Raw genomic sequence first — 25532 nt, 5'->3', positions numbered from 1 at the left:
TATGTATTGAATTATTTAAATGCTTAATATATTTATAATTCATATTTTAAATTACTATTACACCCATTATTATACCCATATCTCTAATAAAAATTATTATTTATAAATAAGTTTTTTCACTTACTTAATTAGTATTTTAGATAATTTTTAAGGTCATTTTTTGAAGTTTTCAGAGCATTTTTGTACTTTTTTTGCATTTTTTTTAGGGCATTTTTGTGTGTTTTTTAGGTCATCAACATCCTAACATTCCTAACTCTATTTATAATTAGATTTAACTCATTTTTCCTTTGGAAATAAATTATATTCATATTGCATACCTATTATTTATTATTCAAATTATTGATCATTCGCAAACTCCTGATGGAGTATCAGCCAAACCAAAACCTAAAATCTAATTTTAAACACCAAATGTAAACAATTTTTCATACACGTGCGTAATGATAATATGAAAATATAAAATATTCATCATTTGAATTTATACCTATTGGCTATTTTATTTTAAGTAATAAGTTATGTAATAATAACAAATTATTTTTGAACAGCGGCCCACCGGGAAAGTTCCCGGTTTTCCGCCGGCCCAGTCCGCCCCTGTATTGCACTCATTATTGATTATTAAAATATTTACCAATATACCGCGGCTGCATCCGAATCGTCAATAATAATTGGTATCCACACAATACACATACAAACAGAAGTCCGAATTGGTTCCTGTCTTACTGTACCCGATATTCTGGGCGGTACACTTCTGAATTGATTACCGATAAAGACATTCAAAAGGGCGAAATGCAATCTAAACATTTTATTTAATATATTATATTTTAATATCACATATTTTCCGCCTTATAAGAGTGTATATAAAAAAACAAACTAAATATATTACGACCTATTTTGAAACAAAAAAAACATAATTTTAACCATACCTGCATATAATATGTAAACAATCCTGAGTCTGTATAAAATACAAAGGAAAATTAAACATACTTTTAAAATATAATCTGGGAACCAATTCGAATGGTAGGTAGGTACCTACATAACTCGGGAACCAATTCGGATACACCATAATACACCATATTATATTATATGATATAATATACGCCTCAGGTCACAGACTTGCAGAGGTACCCTGTCAAACGTTGGTATACTACACTCTCCTTTCAGATATTATCAAAGCTATACGTTAATAACTAATAAACTGTCTACTGTAGTTCAAAATTTGATTTATATATGCACTAAGTATTCTCTCAACAATTTTAAACATTATTTTTGTGTTAAATAATGATTTATAATGATGACTTTCAATCTAAAATTTCATACCGTTGTTAAGACCGGATACGGAAAACAGATGCAGATATCGGTTGTAATATGCAGTCATGCACTGACCAAGCAATTTCGATACTACAAAGCGAGGAGGCTTTGTTCACCATTATAAGCACATAAGTAGTATTCGAATCGAATATAAGCTGTAAAATAAAATAAATATAAAAATAAGAAAGATAAAAGGTGGTAAGATGCTTGGGTAAAGTAAGGGTGGTTAAGCAATTAAAGCTAAGTTAAAATTATGTGATGGTAGGTATATATATATAGTCATGCGAATTCAGAATCCTTCGTATTTTTATTTTACGTTTATATTTTGACCAATCATTCGTAGTTTTGTCAAAAGTATGTTCATGTTATATTTTATAATTTACGCCTATAGCAACTTATTACTATTTCGTTTTTCATTATTCGTGTATAATGCTAATCGCTATTGGCCATTGGGTATTCAAATTGACGTCGATTGATGTCACTTGTCGTATAGGTCACTTTAAATGAGCTTCTTTGAATTTAAAACCATATAGATCACTACGATATCAGGTATATTATATTGTAACGGTTTTTTAGAGGTCTTGAAAATCCACTTGAAAACCCATGGTTGGAGGGAGGGAATAATGCGTTATTAAATTAATTGTCGTTGACATTATTATTGTTAATATTGCAGGATTGACGTCAATCTACGTTTACGTTAGGTACCTGCCTAACAACGACCGCGACGACGACGACATGACCTCGTGTACTCAGTTGTCTATTTTCGTATGGTCACACTCATATTATTACACGTACACACATTTGCCAACAACCGTCTAGGAGGCGTTTAAAAGTCAAGTAATATATGCGCTTACGCGTCTATAAGACGGATTTACAGACCCGTAAAAGGGAGCTGCGATTAGAAAATGTTTCTCATCCTTAAACCTTCCCAATTAAGATTATACAAATCGATTATCTGTTGCAACAGAATCATGCAACGGTTATATGATTTATTTATTATAATAATTTACAGCTATTAGCCATTACTCATTACTTATATAGTTATATTGCTATCATATTACCATCACATTATTAACATATTATTCATTATACCTACATAATTATTTTTTATGGCTGATATATACGTATTATTTGTTATTGTTTTTCACAGAATTTATAAGACACAAAGATAAAATTCTACAAAATCTATAGTAAGTATAAACATTAACGCTATGTAAAATTGAATTTCGTGTAGTAGGTACTGATCAAAGTGATCAAACATTATAACGTATGTTATTATCGTTATACTCCACTACTCAGCAAGCTCATTTAATGAGTTCGCACTCATAATAATTTACTGGTACTGATCTACCAAAAATCATAAGTACTTTCAAGACCGTCGCTGAAAACATATTTCCGAGAGGGGATCCAATTTTTTAATATACTAAACAGTAAACATTCATATTTTGTTACGTCCAAACATAATTTTTTTTTTTTTTGAATCATTTTGAGTAGCCGAATCACTATCTATACACCGCCCTCTAAAGTTACAGCCTGGGATACCTATATATATAATTCAAGGGTTTTTAAACTTCAAAAAGGGAGAATAAAAGTTTTTACTCCTTCTCGAAATTTGTCTTTTTATATACGTATATGTACATGTATAATCAATTCTACAAATATATGTATATATGTAATAATTATTCCTATAATATGCTAAAAACTGTTTGTAATCCTAATCAATCCATTTTTCAATATCTAGAATCTAGATTCCAGTAATTAATCATTATTAATCATTATTCATTTAGACATAGGTAATTTATTGTATTCTAAAAGACTAAAAAACAATAAATTTAGCATAGCACTGTATTACTAAACAATCTTTTGTACGACATCATAATACCTATTAATTTTACAATTTTAAATCCATATTTAGGACTGTACGTTAATTTAATTGTATTTTGTACGGTATCCAACCACACACAGATATTGTTACTCTCCGAACAAGATGCACTTGAACTAGAACTTTCAAGGTGAACCAGTACCACGAGAACATACTATTATTATTGTCTACTGCATTCACAAGTCATAATCACTGTTCTCAGTGCATTCTCCCATACATCATACTTTATATTATGCTGTAAAATAAAAGAATTCGTCAAAACGCAGTACTGTAAAACTTGTTTTTGACAGGGGGTGCGTGTAAGTTTTCAAAAATGTTTTATTGAAACCTATTATAACCACATAATATACCAAATACCTGCGTACAGTATATATCATTAATCATTATACATATTATGGATATTGCAATGCAATTAAAAATCCGTTAAAACGGATGGATTTCATCAATCAAAAACCAGTGACTGGTGAGTGATCCTTCACTGTAGCACAATAATTATTTTATTTTAATAAGACACAGGCTGGGGCGCAAAACAATGGGGAATATATAATAATAATAATAATAATTCATGATATCTTGTTCAAACAGTTGGCGCTATGATGATATTATAGGCTATAGTAAATCGAACATTTTTAGGACTGTTTTTTTTTCGCGAGAACACGAAATGTTTACTAGATATAAACAAAATTTGTATAGGTACTATTATCATTGAGTATATTTTCTGCAACATTTACTCAGTGGACATTTTTGTGTAAAATAATAATATAGATAACCATTTGGCATCCTTTGTTTTTCCATGTAGATCATTTTGTAGCTATTTAAATCGTTATATCTTGAAGTATATGATACACTAATTAAACTATAATGATATTATTTCACTTTTAGGGTTCTGTTTATTTTTTTGCAAGACATACGGGTGTAGAGGTTTATAAAAATAATTTTCGTATTGTCTTAGAATATGCAAACCTAAATAGGCTAATGCCCCCCCCCCTCCTCTACGGCTTCACCATTACCCATATCATTTTTTTTTGTTTTATATTAGTTATTAAGTTTTAACTGTAATTAACTAGTTAGCAAGGACGTATAATTATACAAGTTTTATGTCTTAACAGAATAGCATAGCCAACTGCCAACATAAATAAAAAAAAATCATTGATATAATTTGAAGTTGTACCCATAAATATTTGAAAATATCTCACGTCTAGACGTCAAAAATTATTATGACTGGACAAAATAAAATCATAATTTATAACAAAAAGATTTTGTTTGTATATATTTTTGTGTAAATTATTTTATGTTTCATATCAGACCGAACTGAGTAAGCACCAACTTTATTTGTCCAAGCTAATCTTGTGTATTGTGTCAACTGTGACTAATTATTTAAAATCCTGCGTGTGCCACTGGATAGGTGTATCGGTATAAATTCATAAGTATAAATTAAACACTGTACAATGTAACTGTATAATGTAATATTCTAATTTGCAGTGAACTGCTGTTATGTACAGGTACACCTCAACAATATTATTATCGTCATCTGTCCTTCATCGAACTATATAAACATTGACCAACTAAAATACGGTCGGTATAATAGGTACACTATTATTATTATCATAAATTTGACCATGAAATTCTAAGCGTATTGTCACAATATAGAATTTGTATAATCATTCGAAATACCAACATATTTTTCATAGTCGTAAAACGTTTACTGGTACATATTATCTATAGTATATTATATTATGTTTTGAACCACTTGATAATAATAATTTGTTCCGACACGAATAGCACTATAATTCATTCTATTGTTCAAGACGACTTTTATTTTTAATTTTCGAAAACTCCTTTCAAATTAACAACACCGTTAAACTATACGACAACTTGGACATCATGCATTGTAACAACCATAATGCACGAGTGTAACTTAATTTTTTGACAAACATCGTAAACTATACCCATCGAGGGTTACGTAATTGCGGTAAACGGTATATAGTTTAGTTTGTTTGTTGTTTTTCGCTCAAGAGAAACAATACACAAGTAACGATTGAATACAGATGTAATATGAAATTATGTAAATAGGTATGAGTTAAAATTAAAACAGTATAGATACTCGTAAACTGCAGTTTGACTATTCGTAAGTGTATTGTTTTTAATGTTGTATGGAATTAACAAGCGGAGTTTGATAAAAATATTCGAATAGGGAATCATGGACATTATTTTTAATAAGACGTAACATATTATTCAAATAAATAAATTACTTAAAGTCAAGCAAATGAAGACAATAATATATTATAATACACATGCATATTTCAATATATGGTTCGTATTATATTATGGTATCGACCACGCCATAATATTTTTCGGTTCGATGTAAATAATATATTGTTTAGCGCCCATCGAAAATTAAGTAGACTTGACACATATAAGTCAGACGTTTAATATTGATGTTTCTGTCCAAAAGAGATTTGTTGGTGCGTTTGAGGGGATTTCGCAGGATTACGTGGGATTTAGTATCGCATTAAATAGGTACTACAGCGATTGACGTTTTTATTACTAAATAAACTATTAGACGATGTTACGGAAGTTCAATGGACAGTGACGGTTATGTCTTATTGCATGTGATATATGTTAATTAAAGTCTAACGCTATAAAAAATATGCGATTTTGATACTTAAAAGTTAAAACAAACCTAAGCAAATATTATAATAATCCACGGAGGTAGTTCCAAAAATGTTAAGTTAAAAAATACCCTTTGACCTATTGACGAATGTAGTTATATATATTATTATTTATTTGTATAGCTGAAATATTTTTACATGGAATATTACCTTATAAAGAGCAGTATTATGGTATTCATGACCAGTATCGTGTATTTTGTATTCAACACAATTCGCAAAAATATATAATATAATAACTTAATTTTACCTTAATCGTTTATCTATATAAATAAAGGGCATACACCTAAAAATAAAAAAGTACAGCTTAATCACACGTAAACATATAAAATTCATTAAAAAAAATGGTGTACGCATTATTTAGAACAACAATGAATATAGAAAAATATAGTATATAATATAATATATATAAAAAATGTAATTTAGCTTAATTTATGTTTTTAATTTTTATCAATACAAAATAATCAGGAAGAATGAATTTGATACGTGTTCGCCAGCGACAGACGAATTTCATCAGCATTCTTGTTGTTGGTCTCTGGTACGAAAAACAGTATGAACAGATACCCGAAAACCGATATGACGGTGTAGAAAAGCCACAAGGCAACGGGCCACTCGTCGACCAGCATAACAAACGTCTTCATCACTGCGAACGACAATACCCACGAGTACGAGACTATGTAAGACTGGGCGCGATTCGAGTGGTCGGCTCCGATCAGCTCGGTGGTTATGAACCACGGTATCGGTCCCAAACCGAGCCTGAAGAACGCGATGAACGTACACACAATGACTACCGGCAGTATTTTCAAAGAGTTCTCCAGCATGCCTGCAAATGGTGTCAAAACATTATTATTATATAATTATTTTTTTATATTTACGTTGTCTAAGCAGACTTCCATATATAAATTGATAAATGGTATAGTATAATAGCGGATGTTAGGTGTGTACCAATAGGTGACACTTGGCTCTAATTTGTGCGTGTGTGTGTGTGTGTGGGGGGGGGGGGCAAAAATTAATCACAATATACGGTGGTGGTAAACTCTCCGATTTTTAAAACTAGTAAACTTTCCCGATGGTAAACTCTCCCGGGTCAATATTATATTTACCTGAAGTAAATGTGTAAACTCTCCTGAGTTGTATTAATTGTTATTGCTACACTATGAATTGCCTACAGTGGAGCAATTGTGATTATCATTTTAAATTTTTATCATCAATTGTATTATCGTTAACCTGTATTTATAATTAAAATATTTTATTACCGTCAACATATTTTTAATATTAATATTAAAAACGATATTGACTATAATGGCTCAAGTTTTCCAACCTTACCACTTGCTTAAGACGAATAATGCGCCAAGCTCAGTAGTACTGAAGTATTGTAGACCCGGGAGAGTTCACATGTTTCCGTCAGGTAGTGGAATCGGGAGAATTTACATGTCATTAAAATCGGGAGGGTTTACAATTGCCATAATTTACTGACCCATTTAAAATGATAAGTTTGCCCAATACATATCTTCTCTTTGAGGGAGGGGCCTTTCAAATGCTTCCTATGTTTGTGCCACACATGATTATTATTAATCAGATGAAACGCGAGTCGTAAAATCAAACTTTAAACATGTCTATACAGGTATATACCATTAATTATCAGATTGTTGTGATCGTGTGATGTACTATTATTACTATTATTGTGTTTGAATAATATTAAGATGACATATTATTAATAGTCGTGGTTCGGGGGTAGGGGGGATATTTCTCGTTATTATTATTGATGGTCAGAACTTACAGTTACCAAGTGTGAGTTACACACACTTGTGTACTTAAGTAGGTACAATGTACCAGGTACATAGTTACAAAACACGCGAGTTTAGAGTAGCTGGTGACGATTTACAGCTCCACGCGGACTATGAGTAATAATAATTACATCGTATTACTTATTATATTATTCAAATATAAAATAATACCTATGAATAATTAATTTTTTCCCTTTATTTTTATAATGAAAAAAAAACAATTTTTTATTGCAAACGAGGAAGTATTTTAGCAGTTGTGATTTATTGTTTTTATTTCTTCTGCAAAAATAATAATATTTTATTACAAAATACAACCACAACTGATAAAGTTCTCGTGTATCTGACAGAAATCTAATTATTATACACATAGGTACCTTTAAAATAGTTTTTGAACGGCTTCGTGCTCGAAAAATCACAAAATAATCTCAATATGTATATATTAACAGACATCACAGACCCGGAAACATATTTCACGATTATAAGAATTTTCTCAAGTAGCACTCGCAATGAAATTAAAATAAATTGTTGAACTTTCAATATTTTTTATTTTTCCAGCAATTAACCAAAAAAAAAACTATTAAAGAGTATACTATTACGACGATCTCAGCAGATATTGCAGTCATCGCGCTGGAGCATTGCACAAAATACGTCATACGAGTATATTATATGAGTGTAATTAGGTGCCTGTGGTACGTACCTTTGTTCAAGAAATAGAAGTACATAGTCAATACGGCCAAGCACGCCACCACGACCGATGACGAGACGAGTAGAAGTTTTCGGCGGCCCACCCGGTCGATGAGGAAAATGGTGATGCCCGAACCGATGAGCTGGAAAATTCCGGTGATTATCGAAGCCGTGTTTGGCGCCACCGACGATCCGGATAAGCAGAAAAGTTTCGACGTGTACTGTATGATGGCTCCAGCACCAGACATCCTCTGCACGGTGGCCAACCCCAACGACAGGATCACTGCTTTAGCGAAAGCTCGCCTGAAACAACATTATATTATTGTTATATGATATCTTCATGGCGGTTATCCTAAGAGAGCGTTTGACCGAATCCACCGTACTTTCTTCCTTTGGGTTGCAAATCCTTGTCGGCCGGAAGCGCGTCGTCTTCGGTTTGCAGTTTTGAGTAATCGTCGAATGCCGCGGAAACGCCGGAGTCGTCTCCCTGGAGCCATCTGCATTACAATAGCACACGTCATACAAAAATCCTCGTAAAAAATAAAAATACGTCTCTGGTACCGACCGATTTTTTTCCAATATAATCCCATACCAAAACGTATACACACAGATAATAGTATTAAAGTAGTCGTGTACGACCCCCACACTGTTCGCCGTGTTTGGCGATGACATGAGACCTCTGAACGTACGCACCCAAGTGGATGTTGCCTACGCTGAACCCCTTAAGAACAGTCTACGGTATTCTGGAAGTAACGCGATGCCTTGATATTGCGTGCCACCCAATTGGCTTGCTTTTATTCACGCTTAATATTTCTTAATACGTAAGTCAATATCATAATAATAATATACATTAGGCATGAATGTATTTTCGGCCCAGATGTTGATTCACTACAACTTACAAACCGTAATAATTAAAACCCATTTTCAACTATAATATGGTTGAACCATCATTAGCAGTCTCTTAGACATTATGAAAAAAAAAAAAAAAAAATGAAAAAATCATATATCGACATCCGGGCCTCAATTGCACTACGTTTTAGGCTCACACTGGTGAAACTATAGAAATCCACCAACTATAAGCTCACTGCTGCGTTCCAATATTTACTTAAGAGTTTAAGACTTGAGACCACTAGTGGCGTCGTCCATTTATCATCGGCACGGGAATTCGAAACTCAAAGATTGTCTTTACCCCTTCGCCACCACTAAAGTCACCCCCCTAAGCTACAAGTGCACGCTGCTGTAATTAATAAGAGTGGTCATACATGAGAGCTGCTTTGGCGTCCAAGAAGCGTCCTCGGCTATACAGGTACAGCGGCGATTCGGGCATACGCCAGAAAAGTGCGCAGAACACTAGCGGGATGATGGCGCAGGTTAACGCAAACATGCGCAGGCCTAGTAATTCACTGCACACGTATGAATACAGGATGCCTGCACACAGCATGAAATCGAGGAAGACTCCTCCACGGCCTCGGCACACGTCTGGCGCCACGTCGTAGTTGTACAGTGGAACAGCCACCGTGACTGCACCCAGCGACAGTCCGCACAGGAGACGTCCGAGGAGGATCAAATACACCTGCAAACAACCAGGATAATCACAATACATGTATTGTTGTTGTAATTTTAACGATACCTCCACAAATAGTATAATAATAAAAAATGTAATGTTACTGAACCCAACAAACAGAAAATTATATATTATTATGGTAAAAATATCAATAACACAGGAAATGCCTACTATTAAAATTGTAGGTCAGAGGAGGTCAAAGGTATGTTTTCTCTGCAGCGTCAAACAGTGGAACAACACGAAGTCGTAACGGCGACCATGTCCCGACAGGTAATTGACGCTGGACGAGGTTAGGAAATCGAAAATATCTTATGACCTATAAATGGGATAACATTCAGGTGAACTTTTTTTTGGCAAAGGTAGAAAAACTTGTTGGGGTTCTTCTATTAGAATTTCTAATGTTAGTTATGAATAGGAATAATTTTATGAATTTCTAACTGAAAATAATTGACAAAATTTGAAAAATGTCTCGTGGCTAAAAATAGCTATAAAAAAAAGTCAAAATATTTTGAAAATGTGACCATGTATGAAAAATAAAAATGTGTATGAATATTCGGTGAAAATCAAACTATCTTAACCCTTTTTAAGCTATTTATAACCATAAGACGTTTTTCAAATCGTACAAAGTTTGTAAATTATTAATTAAAAATTCATAAGAGTTTTTCCATTCGAAGCTAATATTAGAAATTCTTATAGAAGATTTCCAACAAGTTTTCACCATAAACAACAGCAAAAAGTTCATCGAAAAGTTATATTATTTTATTATTTAGGTATGAGATATTTTCGATTTTTATTAGATTTTATTATTTATACAAGTTTGCACTAGGACGGCACAGCGTCTCCACTCAGAACCGTTTTTCGGATGCAATGATTTATCATTGAATTCAAATGTAACACAACCATTACAATGACATGCTCGACAATTTACTGTATAGCAGATAGGTGTAATCACTTGTCTACGTTTTTTCGTAGTTGGTGATTTAATGCCCAATTATTCACCGCCATGTGTATTATGCATTATTTTAATATGAACTTACGTGATTCACGAAGGCCATGATTAACAGCCATCCAAGTGTCATCGGAATCGCGAGCAACAGCAGGAACTTCTTGCGGCCGATGGTCCGGGATATCTGTCCGGCCGGAAGTGCTCCCAAGAGCGCACCAATCACGTATATGGAAACGATCCACGACGTCTCATCCATGGTATCCATTATGAACATCATCTCGCCGACGGATTCAGGATGTTCTGGGGCCGTCCAGCCACCAACTACGGTTCCCGAAGCAAACGACATCACGGAAGCTTTTTGAAACAAAAAAACAAATTAATTTTAACATCGAACACGGATCAATATTAATTTAAAATTATATACATTCTCATACTGTAATGTGATAATAATATGTGAGTATGGTTACATTACAATGCGAAATCATCTAACACCATACAATAAATCAGTCGGTGCTGAAAATTTAAAATATATCCTATGAAAACAACTTTTTGATTAATTCAAACTTGTACTGCTTATTTATTTTTTTAATGAAATAATATGATGATTTGTATACAGTTGAAAATCGTGACGCACTTACATAATATTATAGTGGTGAAAAATAAAAATTAGTTATTATGTGTGCATTTGAAACACATTATTAGCTGTGAAAAAATCAACTTGGTTCAGACATCAAATAGAATGTAACGAATTGCAAGGAAATCAAAAACCAAATTTTGTTTAGCATTGTATATTATTTATATACTCTCATAAAATAGTAACGATGATAATGTCACAATTGCAACCTGCAATAACAAATGTATAACATGAAGTATGTAGATATAGTCCACCGGCCAAAATAAGTGTGAATGTACCTATAATCAGTACTTTGCACCCCAATCATTTATTCGGGTTTCGGATGCTAGATGTATTTGGGTGTTTGAACACCGAAATAAATAATTTAAAAAACTGATTTGTTGTTAATAATAATGTATAAATTCCTACCTGGAATGCGCAACAGTTACTGTAGACTAAAACGCGCTAATAAGTTATAACTTAAAGTAGTTACATTTTTGTAAGAAACTACGAGAACCAACACAATAAGAAATTAATTAGGTGCCTATTTATTTTATTAGTCATTTGAGTCCTTGTCATTTATGTAAATTTAATTATGTACCTTAAGTTCTTATCCTCTTATTTTATAAGTTTCCATTTACTTATTTGTTTACAATTTTAAATTATAGGCTATAATAATGAAGAATCGATATGAATCGTTAAGATCTAATTATCTTAATATCATTAAACATACCGAGGAATAGGCCCTAAATCCTAATAATGATCAATACAAAATAATAATGATACTACGCACCTAAAAGTTACAATTTTAATCTATACCTCAAGAACCGTTACAGTTTATAATTTTATTATTATTATAACCTTACCGAGAAAACTGGCCAATAGCGAACGCCGAATCGGGATTTTTTTCGACGAGAGCAGTGGCTGTTTTTCCATTTCACCGCTGTACGAAGACTCGGACAACATGATATATGATACACGGGTGCAGCTGTCACTCTGATTTCAATTAACTAGAACAATGACATGGTAATTATGGTGTTTGTTATATTTCCACAGAACTAATTAAATCGCGAAACGTATTTTTTGTTATTTTAAATTAGCAATATTTATTTGTAATAATTTAGGTACACATAATATATAATCAAACATTATATTCTAAATATTATTAAAAAGCTCCGGAGAACAGTTGTTCAAACGTGATCATATAAAATTCGATTAATAATTTTTCTTGCCCAATATTTAACGGCTAAAATAATTTCCTTGGTAAAAGTTAAGACATTAATATTATTAGACTATTAATCATATTATACGTGCGAGTTATTACAATTATTTATCAAATTCAGTCTAGTCATAAGTCAAAAACATTTATCAGACTTCACTAAATTATATGAATAACATTTACACAATACGCAGAGGTACTCAAACTTTCAATTTTCTCATATAATATCTATAATAAGAAAAAATAATTTGATTATTAATACAAATATTATATAAACGATATTAATTGAATATTGGTATTTAGTGTTCAGCTATTTCTCTTTAGAGATGATTCAACAAAAAAATCATTAGATTGTACAGTGAATACAGTCTGTAATATAAAGCAAACAGTTTAGATTAGTAAGATTCATAATGAAAATATATTAAACAACATTGTCATTAAAATATTGAAAAGAAATTAAAAGTGCAATGTTTTGAAATTAGTTTTAATGTTAAACATATTATTATTCATTTTACCTATGACATTTTTTTAAGCTCATTTCACATGCAATTAAATAGATAAATAATTTGTACTTTGATTTATAACAAATATAATATTGGTATTATGAGTTAAATAAACTCAAATTATGATATACAGAAAAAATCTGACCTACTTATAGAGGTAATTGTTAATCCTGAAAATGTCTTAATTTATTAAGCATCTAAATTATATTGATAATTATCAAGTGTTTATACTTTTATAGTAAATAATTATTGGCAAATCGATTGTGACTAAAGATATTATAAGGTCAGTTTTTTGAATATCAACGAAAATGTGTCATGAAATTATTATTTTTACTTCTTGAAGTGACTGAAACACTTGGAGAATATTTGGACAATTTTTTTCAAGCATTTCCAGTGAATTGTTATCAATAATGGTAAAATAAAAGTAGAAAACCATTAAAAAAATGTTCACCCAATTTCAAAATGATGAAGTACTTCTTACAATTCGAAATCACTAACAACAAGGTTGGTGTGTTTGCAAGAAATACATTTTCCTGACATTTTGTCACTCATTATCAGCAATATTATGAATTATATAATATACATTATAGAAACATAGTCGGACATCGTTCCCATGAATATAATAAAGCTACATAATATGGGTGTGACTTTTTTCCATGTTTACAGATAAAAATAAAATAACACGTGACGAATGAAAGTTTAATATCTAAGAAAACGATAATCTTAAATATTTTTTACTATTCATTTGTGTTAATAATTTAATTATATCTTGTATGATTTAATAGTTGCACAACTAATGACAACTATTCGTATTTTGAATTTTGTAACAATTTTGTCTGAATGTTTACACCGTGAAATATAGACAACCCGACTGTCAGGCAGTTCACTTTAAATAAAAGTTGTTTCTCTCACACATATTATCTAGTATCTAGGTATTTATACATAATGCAAAAACGGGAACGATGAATTTACATATTTCAAATCGCTGAATATCATTATTTTTTTATTTAGATTAACCTTGGATCAGTCGTTCAAAAGTAGTAAAATGTAATTACATTTTTCACATTGAACGAATTATCTTCAGCTTTGTCACCAAACACTAAGCCCACTCGTGAAATAAACCATTACCAAAATTATGTCTTTTTAAATAAATAAAATACGAGCATGATTTTTTTAACAATAATATTGCACACAATTATGACATTAAACACTTTGTTGTGCAACCTGTACCACATATACGTGCACATACATAACTAATCTAAAAACGTATTCATGATGACGTATAAGTAGCTCGTAATTAAAAATATTAGTTATTTATTCCTAATAATATTTTGTATTTTTGTGTACCCATTACCTAATATGCGTAACTAAAAACAACAATCCATTCCGAGACCAGTCACTACAAAAGAAACCCAGAATGCCATAAATAAAAATACTAATGAATATATTATTTTGGTTTAGTTGAGCATATTAGGCAGTAAGTATACACAATATTATTATGAATAAATATCTAATATTTTTAACTACAAACTACTCGCATACAATTTAATAAAACATAAAAATATAATATAGGTACACGATATAATGTAATACACAAGCACATGCATCACATTACTGATTTTGTTATGTTCCAGCTAGATAGTTATAAACGGCGAATAATAATAATATAATACGAGAGGAAGATTTTATGTATGACTATTGACTTTAGCTCGAGTTTAAATAGTTCATAAATCCACCATTGAACCCGAAAGGTAACAGACTTCAAAATTCCCATGATATTATGTAACAAATGAACATAATTCGATTAATAATCATTACTATGCCGTAAGTTCGTCATATGCACTTAAAAAAAAAATGCACTCTATAATGCACGTCAATATCATAAATACGATACAAAGCGATAGACTTAAAAGTAAACGTTATACGAAACGCAGTGGCATCGCAACTGATATTGAGCCGTGTGACTGCGATCAGTTACAATGCCTACGCACAATCACTGACATTATATCGTGTACCTACCTACCTAATAAAATACGTTTTTGACGGTTTATAATAATATTATAATATATAGGTATTGTTTTGGACATCTTTTTACTCACGAAAACTTTAACAGTCGTTCGAGTTGCGACATTCGCGAGGGACCGCAACGATGCAGCGGTGAAAAGCTCGACTGAAATTCGATACTACAATATTATATAATGTTATTGATTCCGACGAGTTCGGCCGTCTCTAAATCTTGTGGTAAAGACGATCAACAATTCATCTTAACATTACACAGACTGCTGAACCCGTCTTTGCAGTCGGACCGCGTACACGTTACAAGCGCATAACCTACAAAATAACATAATATTGTATGATAATATTTTTATTCTAGATAATGGGTGTGCGTGCGTATAGGAGGCGGTGGTGGTTACATTTCCACTTTTTCAGCGATGTTTCAATAACCGGTTTGGACTCGAGACTAGACGACGTATTCGGCCATGAGTTTCCCGAGAAAGGCATACTACGCTCCGTGGTGCAGAGGCAGGCACCGTAGTCCGAACGCCGACTCTAAACGCTAATAATTATTATTTAATTAATATTTTGATGACGTTGTGGACGCAATGCGTGTCCCAAGAATATCATTTTTAACAACTTTTAACTTTTATCTACGAGTATGTACGAGTACCTACCTATATATACTCTATAGGTAGGTAAGTAATAATAATATCTTACCTACCACCCTTTTCTACAAAAGACTTTTAAATTTTTATTAGCTTTCAGTTCAAAATTATTATAGCTCGACAATTATATGTATATATGAGACTGGAATTAGTTCTATTTTTTCATTCGTCTTTACGTAGATCCAAAAATCTGATAATAATTATTATAAAATACCTGTTTACTGTTTAATCACAGAATAAATGAAATTTAAATTAATAAATTTCATTTATTCTGTGGTTTAATTATAGATAATAATAATGTCTATTATTCATTCACCAACATTTGGCGTGATTAGAGGTTTAGTGTGCGATTTAAATGATTCCGACACGTTTTAACATGAATTTTGATATTATGATACAATAATATACACTAAGTATCATCGTTGCTCAGTAATCACTCCTATATAATGATTTGAACAAAGCGAAGAATGTATTGATCATGTGATATGTGTCATTTTTTAGTGTCTGAATAAATTGTTTACAGTAGAAGGTTTGCTTTTTTAACTTCAACAACTGCTTTTCAGATAGCTAAGTGAATCTAGTGGGTAATTGTCAGAAGAAAAAATTCCAAGTACTTTTCTACATAATTGGGGAAAACAAAACAAAATTATAGATAAACGTTAACTTTTACACAAAACTAGTTTTTGACAAATTCGATTTTCTTATTTTGGTATAATTCAAAAAAGAATTGTAGATATTTAAATTTTTCAAAAAACGTTTATATTTGGATTTTATATCCATAGAATAATTTTCAAATAATATTGACACTTTTCAGCTATTTGTTATCATTTTAGATTTTTTATTTTTTTTTAATGCTTATCGATAAATAAATCTCGCTAGGTCAAACAGCTTGAAAATATAATACAAAAGAAAACAACTCACTGCTGATATGGTCAGATAAGCTTTTTGAAAAAAATAAACTATAATATTACTATTTCTATATTCAGCCAGTTCCATTGTTCAAGTATGTCAGTTGTACGAGAAAGTATCATACGACAACGAGTTAGGAAGTTTAGACTAAGTGTTTCACCTACTAATATATAATTTTGTTAAAATGACAATATTATTATATCGACCCGATGCATCATCATCAATTAGAAGAAAACAAAACAAAATAGAAATACCCTTGAAGAGCTAAACTAAACCGGTTTGAACTATAGGTAGGAACAAATATTATATAAACAGAAGCAAGAACAATAAATTCGACTATTGGACTATTGGACTATCCAATCTAGCTATTATAATAATTAATAATTATTGTCAAATTTTGAGATTACTGACAACAGTAACAATATTAATAATGATTAATATCGAATGGTAGTGTATAAAATATAAATTTAAAATAGTTAATTATATCATTGTAAATAATAAATGTATATTGTGTATATTGCATTAATAATAAAATACACAAATAAAATCGATTAATTGACAGAATAAGTACGATAGCGGAAATAAGTTCCTAGGATCCATAATGGAAGATACGCAATGGAGTAAATATAAATACACATTTTCTAATCATTATTGATGATGTAGCCATGCCTAGGCTTTGTTTATAAATAAAAACTTGTGAATATTATAGTCTATCCAAACTGCAGTTCGAAATAATTATTGATAAGTAAAAATAACATTCATAACAACGGACATTGTGATAATGTAGTACATTTGTTGGGAATTATTATTGGTTATTATTTATTAATTATGCAATAGGCACGTGTGTGTTTGTAAAAAAATAAAATAAGCTTAAGAATTTATAAATTATACTATAGTACAGGAAAAATAATATAAGAAAATTAAATTTAGTAACTATAAGTAGGTACCTACCCTGAAATTGTAACACGTTTCGGGTAATGGGGCAACTCTTCAAATAGTAAGGGAAAGAGGGAAGTATTCATTTTTGAGATATTGATAATGAGTAATGACTAATGAATATTGAAAATATTTAAATCATAGTATATGAAGAATGACGATTGTTATTAATAATTTAGACCGCGGATTGTATGCAATTGCAAATCTATCTACAAATGCAATTGCATATAATCGCCTTTTTACCATGTAGATATGCATATTTTATTGATTCGTGACGTAAATGGCATATAATCGTATATTTATACAAAAACACATTGATTAAAACATATACTACAAAAGTGCATACCGATCGAACTAATTGACCTGACGAGTTTCTACTGCTGCCGTTATTTATATAATAATTATGTACCTATCTTATCAAGTTTGCGATACGATATAGTTTAATCGTTTGCACGTGCCATGCTCGAACAAAATCAACTAGTATTTATTTTTGTGTTCACTTTTCAGTCCAAAATTTTCTTTTCAAACTCCATCCACGTAATTTGCTTTGCTAAAGAAATTCGAAAAGAGTTTTTGGGTGTGAACAAATGTATTTTTGCCGCGAAAGAGATATTCATGAAAGCACCAAAAGTACAGGGAACGATGGCCGACTTTACCACTTATACCAGAACCTGCCATTACATGATGGGGTACTTGGATCAAAAATGCTCCCTTTTACAGGGAACATTTCATTGAAATAAAAAGGATGATTAAACAACTTAAAAGTTCTGACACCTTATCAATTCGGAAGCATTTGCAACACCGTCAATACAACAGGGTTTAAATCTGATTTGTACATATTTTTCTAAAAATACAAGAGCTAATTACAAGTCTAGAAGCAAGAAATTTGCTACTGAACATTTCATTAAAAGTTATGGAGGAATTATCGACAACAGCATCTGAACTACCTGACGTATTTCCAGAAAAAAACAGAACCAAGATTACTCGATTGCAGTCTTGTTAAGAATACTTTTCAAATGTATTCAGAATACGTATTTAAATACTTGGTGTCAATTGTATTTAAAATACGTATTCGAATACTTCCTTTTAAAAGTATTTGAATATAAATACAAATACTTTTTAAAAGTATTCAAAATACTTCCACAAATACTTTATTTTTAGTAAATTATAAATTTTATATTAAAATATTTATGGAATTTATCAAAAAAATATTTAAAAAAAATAAAATAAATAATTATAATAATAAAACACACAATTATTCTAATAGTAGACAGTAATACAGTATATTGTATATTTTAATAGATATGAATTACATATTTGAATTGTATTTTAAAAAAATTGTTTTTTCAAATGTGTTGTCGTCCATCTTTCCTCGACGTTTTGTTAGTATGGCATTGCTAATACTAAATACGCGTTCAATGGGAGCACTGCTAGGCAATGGAGTATTATGACAAATAAAAACTTTTTTTATATTAGGATATTCATTAAGTGATGTCTGTTTTTTTGTTGGGCTTCTACTCAGATATTGAGTTACTTCATTTTCCACATAGATAGTTGATGTTCCTTGAAGTTTGTCATTAGACCATGAAAAAAAAGAAGAATCCTCAACTTCATCTTCACTATTTTCAACTAATTGTTTATGTGTTGAAGCCTCATTTTCTTTTGAATTAAAGACATTTAAAACTGTTTTTTTAAAATCCGAAATAGCCAAATCCTTTTTTACTTGGTTTTTTATCCAAACAGTTTTAAAATACGGATGTGAAATAGCTGCTGTTGTCAAAAATTGGTCACTTAATATTTTTTCAAATCGTTTCTCAATGCTTTTTATTATTACTGCTACCAATGGAGAACAGATTTTTAATTGATTTTTATTAAGTATTTGTTCATACTTGTAAATTAACTCTGTAATTGAAGGTATTAGAAAACCAAAAAACATATTTTTTTCACCTTGTAAAAGGTCTAAAACAATAGCTATTGGTTCCATCATTTGAGAATATTCTTCAAGGAATTCCATATCATTTTTATTAAATCGTACAATATTAATCTGGGAGTGAGTGGCTGACGGGGGTTTCAGTCATTCTGTTATCAGCTTGTATTTTGGAGAAATCTAAAATCTTATTTATAAATTCTCAGAAGTTAGGTTAGGTTAGGTTATAAAATTATAAAATTATAAAATAATACCATTATAAAATAATATTTTAAAAACAAAATCTAAAACAGTACATTACAAAATATTGGAAATTTAAATTGGAGTAGAACATAGCCCATAGGAATGTAAAAAAGTATTTAGTATTCTAGAATATAAATACAAATAAAAAGTATTTTTTAAGTATTTAAAATACATTGGTTAAAAAGTATTTGAAATACAAAAAAAGTATTTAAATACAAGTATTCGAATACTTAACAAGACTGCTCGATTGCTGAACACAAATCCTGGCTATGATACCCTAAGTATGATCGACGCTTGCATTAATGGCACAAGTTAATGTAATGAGTACTACCGCCCAATACAATAATAACTAGGAATATGGCTTTTATGAACAACTGTCCTGTGATTTCGAACCGTAATTTTCTGCATTTAAATTTATTTTGGATGACAAGCGCCAAAGTTTTACAACGGACTACTTGGAGCAACATCTAGTAATAAACTGCTATTAAACGAGAACTATATTTCTAAATAAATGTAATATCTTACATTCATAATTATTCTTTGTTAATAAATTTCATCATCATAAATTATTCGTATTTTTTTAAATTTAATTTTTTGTGCATATTTTAACATAGTGTCATAGTCTATGCATATTTCAGTATTTTATGCTGCATATTTGCGTACTTATAATAGATAATTATACGTATATAAAATGTAATCCGTGGTCTAGTTATTATATTTGTATAACCGTGCAGTCCAGTGTTGTGCAAAGAACAACTTTAAAATTATCTAGATAAGATAACAGCTGATAATGCGTTGACATTTCATCTAGGTAAGGTAATAGAGAATTGAGTAAAAAAATTATCTAGATAAAAAACTGAGAATTATACTGTTTTTAGATTTTTACAGCCTTTATAAATTAAATTATAATGCAAAGAAGTTTGAATACTGTATGATTTTTTCCCTTCCTCTTTTTTCATGTATTAATTGCTTGTAGCACATATTTTTATTATGCTCATAAGTCATAGGCATAGATTGTATATTTCTTACAAGAAAAACAATCTAAAAAAATAATTTTGCATGGATACATATATTTATAATCTTATAGTTAATACCTATTCTTTATTATTTTATATTTTTATGTAAAAATACAATATAGATTACGTTAATACATTGAACATTTTAAATTATCTGGGCATTTAATTTTCTTGTTTAATGAATTAATAACAATTCATTGTATATTTGTATTAAAAACGTAAGAATCAATGCAGATAATTAAATCTAGAAAAAATTTAAACTAATTTCCAACTATTTTCTTCAATTAACGTTCAGTTTCATTTTAGTTTTAATAAAAATATAAGAGTAAATCGAACTATTCTGGAACATTTTAACGTGATCGTTACACACGGTGGGCTTAGCAAGTAAGAAAATAGATTTTCTAGACCCTCAATCGCTCGTCCCGTTCAAAGTCTATTCGGGCCCGATCGGTTACCACACCTCTATCGCATATATAGGTACATTCTTCCATCTCTATAATCAATGCTGATGCACTAAATATTTTTAATAAAATAAAATATAAATTATATGACGTCATGCGTGTTGGCTAAATACGCCAGGCACATACCATCCCTCTCCCAAAGACCGATTTTTACTACATTTTTATCGTATTTTCGTGCGCTGTCCGACGTCCGTAAATGGTGGAGTAAAACCGGTTGATTGCCCGCGTCTAAATATACACTCTTTTCACCCACCATTTCCGTCTCGTGTAACCAACTAAAACTTAAAATATTAAATATTTGTCGGCTCTATTAAGTCAGTGTATAACGAAAAAGAAACATATAGTTTTTATTAGGTACGAACATCCGGCCGTCGATACTACCGCACACGCCTCCGCTTTTTTTGATTCTCGTTAAGTCGGTTGATAAACTATCTAAAAAATCATCTACAGGTATTCTATCTATATAGGTACTAGACAAATAAAAATAAGTATACTGCTCACGAAATGACAACCCCTCCCCCACCAAAAAAAAAAGAGACTTGTCTTTCGATGGAAAACTCGTGTGGCTGTGACCAACTACTAAGGTTTACCGCACGGCTTAATTCCTATTGTCTATTGACACTTTTTTCGTCCGGTGCGGTGGTCTTGAGTGGGTGGGAACATAAAATCATTGCTGCACGATATATGACGCCTTGTGACTTGAGTGTTCGACCCGAAAATATAATATTATGATTGTTCCAACAACAATAATATTCCGTTCAGGTCGTTTTATCGGAACAAGTGACGCCATCTGTTTGACGAATATTCTACTAATACCTATATTATAATATTTTTATGTTCGATGTCCGTAATATTTTGTGAAATACGATTTGGTTTGGTACAATTTCCTCGATGGAATTAGTCGAAGGGGCATACTGCCGATACTTTTGCCCAGAGTGTGAGGTAGCAAAAGAAAAATTAATGGTTCGCACTACTGGTAATCCGCGTCCGCAGTAACGGCACGGACTCGGTAACCGCGGTCAATCCCAAACGTTGGTCGTTGTGAAGCCGTAAAGATTCGTCCGGCTCACATATTGGAGAAAATGACATCCATACGCTGGCAAAAATAACTTTTATCGAATCGAATGTCGAAGCTCGTGTTTTGTTGCGGGGCATGTATTTCTAAAGCTTATAAAGTTCGAACGTGATTTTTAAATACAAAAATTATACATAATATGGCTATAGGTACTGCAAATTTTAATATTATAATCCATACTGGTAAAATTTAAAGAATATATTTCATTGAAGTATCTTAATAAAATGTGCTGTCTCGACAGAACGTCATAATCCTTGTTTTTGAGCCCTTATCGTATTTCATTATGATGGGTACTCCTTAACAAAACTGATCCATGGTGCGGCAGGTTTCCAAAAATCCGTTACTCATAACACCTGTTGTTGTTATTCAATAGCCAGGATATACATACAATTATAATACTAGAATGACTTTTAGGAATTTGTAGGGTCTCACAATTAGTTAAGTTTTTTTGATTGAAGTTAATATTATTATATTGCTGAAGATTTCAATTTAAAATAGGTATTTTATTATCAATCAATAATTGAATATTTCAGAAATAATGAATGTATATAATTATTTACTGTGTCGACGATTATAATATTACAATTTATGAATTGAAATACAAGTTAATTAAGACAGTAATAGCTAATGTCATAGAAGTAATTATTTCAAAGACAGATAATAATGGAACGCAATTAACTGTCTCATAAGATCGTGTGGACGACTACGTCTTAGGCGTCGTTTGAGTATGGCGACTTATGTGTATTATAGTAAGTGCAGTAGATTGAAATGAAGTGAACTGGATGATTTTAGTTGAGATTTGAGACTAGTCAACTATGAGCACTTTTAGAAGATAAACTTATCCTTAAATTTTGTGATGATGATTTTTGTTTTTCTGCCTTTCGGTGGTCTTTGTGTAAACATTCATTTCGTATGAACCATGGGTGCATTTGCTACATTTCTAAATACCGGTAAGTACTTAAAACTTTGAAATATCAAAATTTTTCTTTTGAAGTGTGCGGGGCACAATAATTACAAAATATAAAGAAAGCGGTAGTGAATAGTGGATGTTATATTTTCTTATACAAGGTGGGACACTAAAACAGACAATTTTCTTAGTTCAATAGTTCAATATTAAAACATGAAAAAAACAAATGATTTTTATTATTGTATAAATTTATTAGAATGCAAAGTACACAACATATTATTTGTTTAAAACAATATTTTCTCAAGATGGCCACCATCTCTTATCTTACTTGTACTAGACTACGCCATTTAAGGCGAACAATCTCAAAATGAACGATTAGCAGCCACAATATAGCTGTTGTTATTTTTATAAAACGATTTATATATCACAAAAGTACGCCGTCAACTAAATTATGGCATATTTTTTTAAAATTAATATCAAGAAAATTTGTTTTTAAAAGCAGCTGTTTCTCCGACTCACACTGTATATTATAATTGTGAATCTATGAACCATTGAACCCTAAAATGTATACTGTATTAGTACTTATTACAGCCAAACACAAAAAAAATCATTAAAGATTATCGTTGAATAATACTAAATACTGTTTGCCTTGCTCTCTTCTGTTTAGGATTTATAATTAATAGCAACGACTTAAATAATTAATTAACGTCTAAAGTAATAAAGTGGCTGTGCCGATGTTTCTAAGTAATGAGTAAAATAAAATTTAAGTACAATTTCTATATCAATTTCTATATTCACTATTCACTACTATAAAATTAAATCTAAATTTATATTTTGTGATTTGTGATGGAAAATAATTCATAACTGCATGATATGACCTAATATACCAGCTAGGCACCAAATAATATATTTATTTTGTAATTCATTATTTAGTATAATCTCATGAAATAAAATGTAAATTATACATAAAATAAGATGTTTTATTATTAGAATGATAATTATACCATTTATTTAGGTATTTGAAAAAACTGTGGTTTCTTCGAAAACTCTTGAAGGTAATTAAATAAGGTGTATACTAATTATTATATGTTACGCAACGTTGTAAATTATGTGTATTAAAAATAATATAATTTGAATACAATAACCGAACAATAAATTCGGTCCATATTAGGCCAAATAAATTTACCTAACTATTAATATATACGTCTTGATCTTATTTGGGAAAATGATATGCACAAAGAAGTTAATAAAATAGGTATTTACCCCACTGCGTTTTAAATCGAATTAGTTGTTATTAGGAAATGTACAGCTGAACGCCGTCTTCCAATCGTCTAGAAATCACTGTATAGGTATTATTTATTTATTTGTATATTAATTGTATGCTTAACTCACGGTTAGTATTATTCTCTCGTTGTGTTGCAAAATTCATCACATGCTGCTTGAAGAAGTATTTAAACAAGACAGATTATTTTTTTCACAACTATTGGCATTATATTATTATTGGGTACATCTTTCACGACCCGAATGCGCCCAATTTCGATCCCCGATTTGGTTGACGCCAATCGTAGACACATTTATGATAATAATACAGTTATGGGTATGATAAAAATATATGATGGTTAATGATTGATTTGATATACAGCTGTGGTATACAGGAACGAAGAGCCACAATATACGATTGACACAATATGCGACACAATATGACGTACGATATACACTACCGTAATTATTGAGGTGATTATCAAACAACAGAAATTAAAATAATAACAATTCATTAAAATATGTAGATTATTGTGTGTTCATCAAATTCGATGAGGCTTATTAGTTATTACAGTTTGGGTTTTTCGTTTGTACGACGACGGTGTTTTTTGTTCCTTCATATTTTATTTTGGTAGAATCAAATCATTTAACGGCTGTAAATGATTGTACTGCTAAGGTCGTGATATTGTGTTGGCTTATCGATTTAACGCATTAACACTAATATTGAACGATTAATTTTGTGTGTTCGGTATTATTGCCCGTTCATCTTAGTTTCTTGTTGATTACATAATAATATATGTTATGAATTATAATATTATCAGGTTATTGATCCAATAATATTGGATTAATATACTAGACCGTCAATGAAGATTTTAAATGTTGAAATTTTATTTTTTTTGTTATATTCATTAAAAAGCCTCTGAGGCTTGGCGTCAACATTATAAAAAAATATCAAAAATATTA

General features: G+C 30.7%; 2 protein-coding genes across 3 annotated transcripts in view; one reads left to right on the top strand and one right to left on the bottom strand.

Moving 5' to 3' along the window:
* Positions 1–6025: 6025 nt before the first annotated feature.
* On the bottom strand, positions 6026–25377 carry LOC111042212 (facilitated trehalose transporter Tret1-like). 2 transcript variants are annotated; one of them, XM_022326757.1, is made up of 7 exons: positions 15272–15503; positions 12317–12460; positions 10929–11191; positions 9590–9900; positions 8711–8824; positions 8341–8630; positions 6026–6679 (listed from the first exon to the last, which is right to left on the bottom strand). In XM_022326757.1, the coding sequence occupies exons 2-7, from the start codon at positions 12414–12416 to the stop codon at positions 6321–6323; spliced, it is 1437 nt and encodes a 478-aa protein (XP_022182449.1). In that variant the 5' UTR covers positions 12417–12460; positions 15272–15503; the 3' UTR covers positions 6026–6320. The 2 variants fall into 2 exon arrangements, with proteins under 2 accessions (XP_022182449.1, XP_022182450.1); XM_022326758.1 differs by lacking the exon at positions 15272–15503 and adding an exon at positions 24702–25377 and having other exon boundaries at positions 6321–6679.
* The window catches only part of LOC111042204 (facilitated trehalose transporter Tret1-2 homolog), a 31224-nt gene continuing 28690 nt past the window's right edge, over positions 22999–25532 (top strand). The window contains exon 1 of the mRNA XM_022326745.1: positions 22999–23352. The gene's annotated coding sequence lies outside the window, so the exon portion shown is untranslated. The remainder of the gene's footprint in view (positions 23353–25532) is intronic.

The sequence above is a fragment of the Myzus persicae genome, unplaced genomic scaffold, assembly GCF_001856785.1.
Source record: "Myzus persicae strain clone G006 unplaced genomic scaffold, MPER_G0061.0, whole genome shotgun sequence".
NCBI lineage: Eukaryota > Metazoa > Arthropoda > Insecta > Hemiptera > Aphididae > Myzus > Myzus persicae.
The sequence above is the reverse complement of the archived record's forward strand: the minus strand, read 5'-3'. Positions and strand labels throughout refer to the sequence as shown.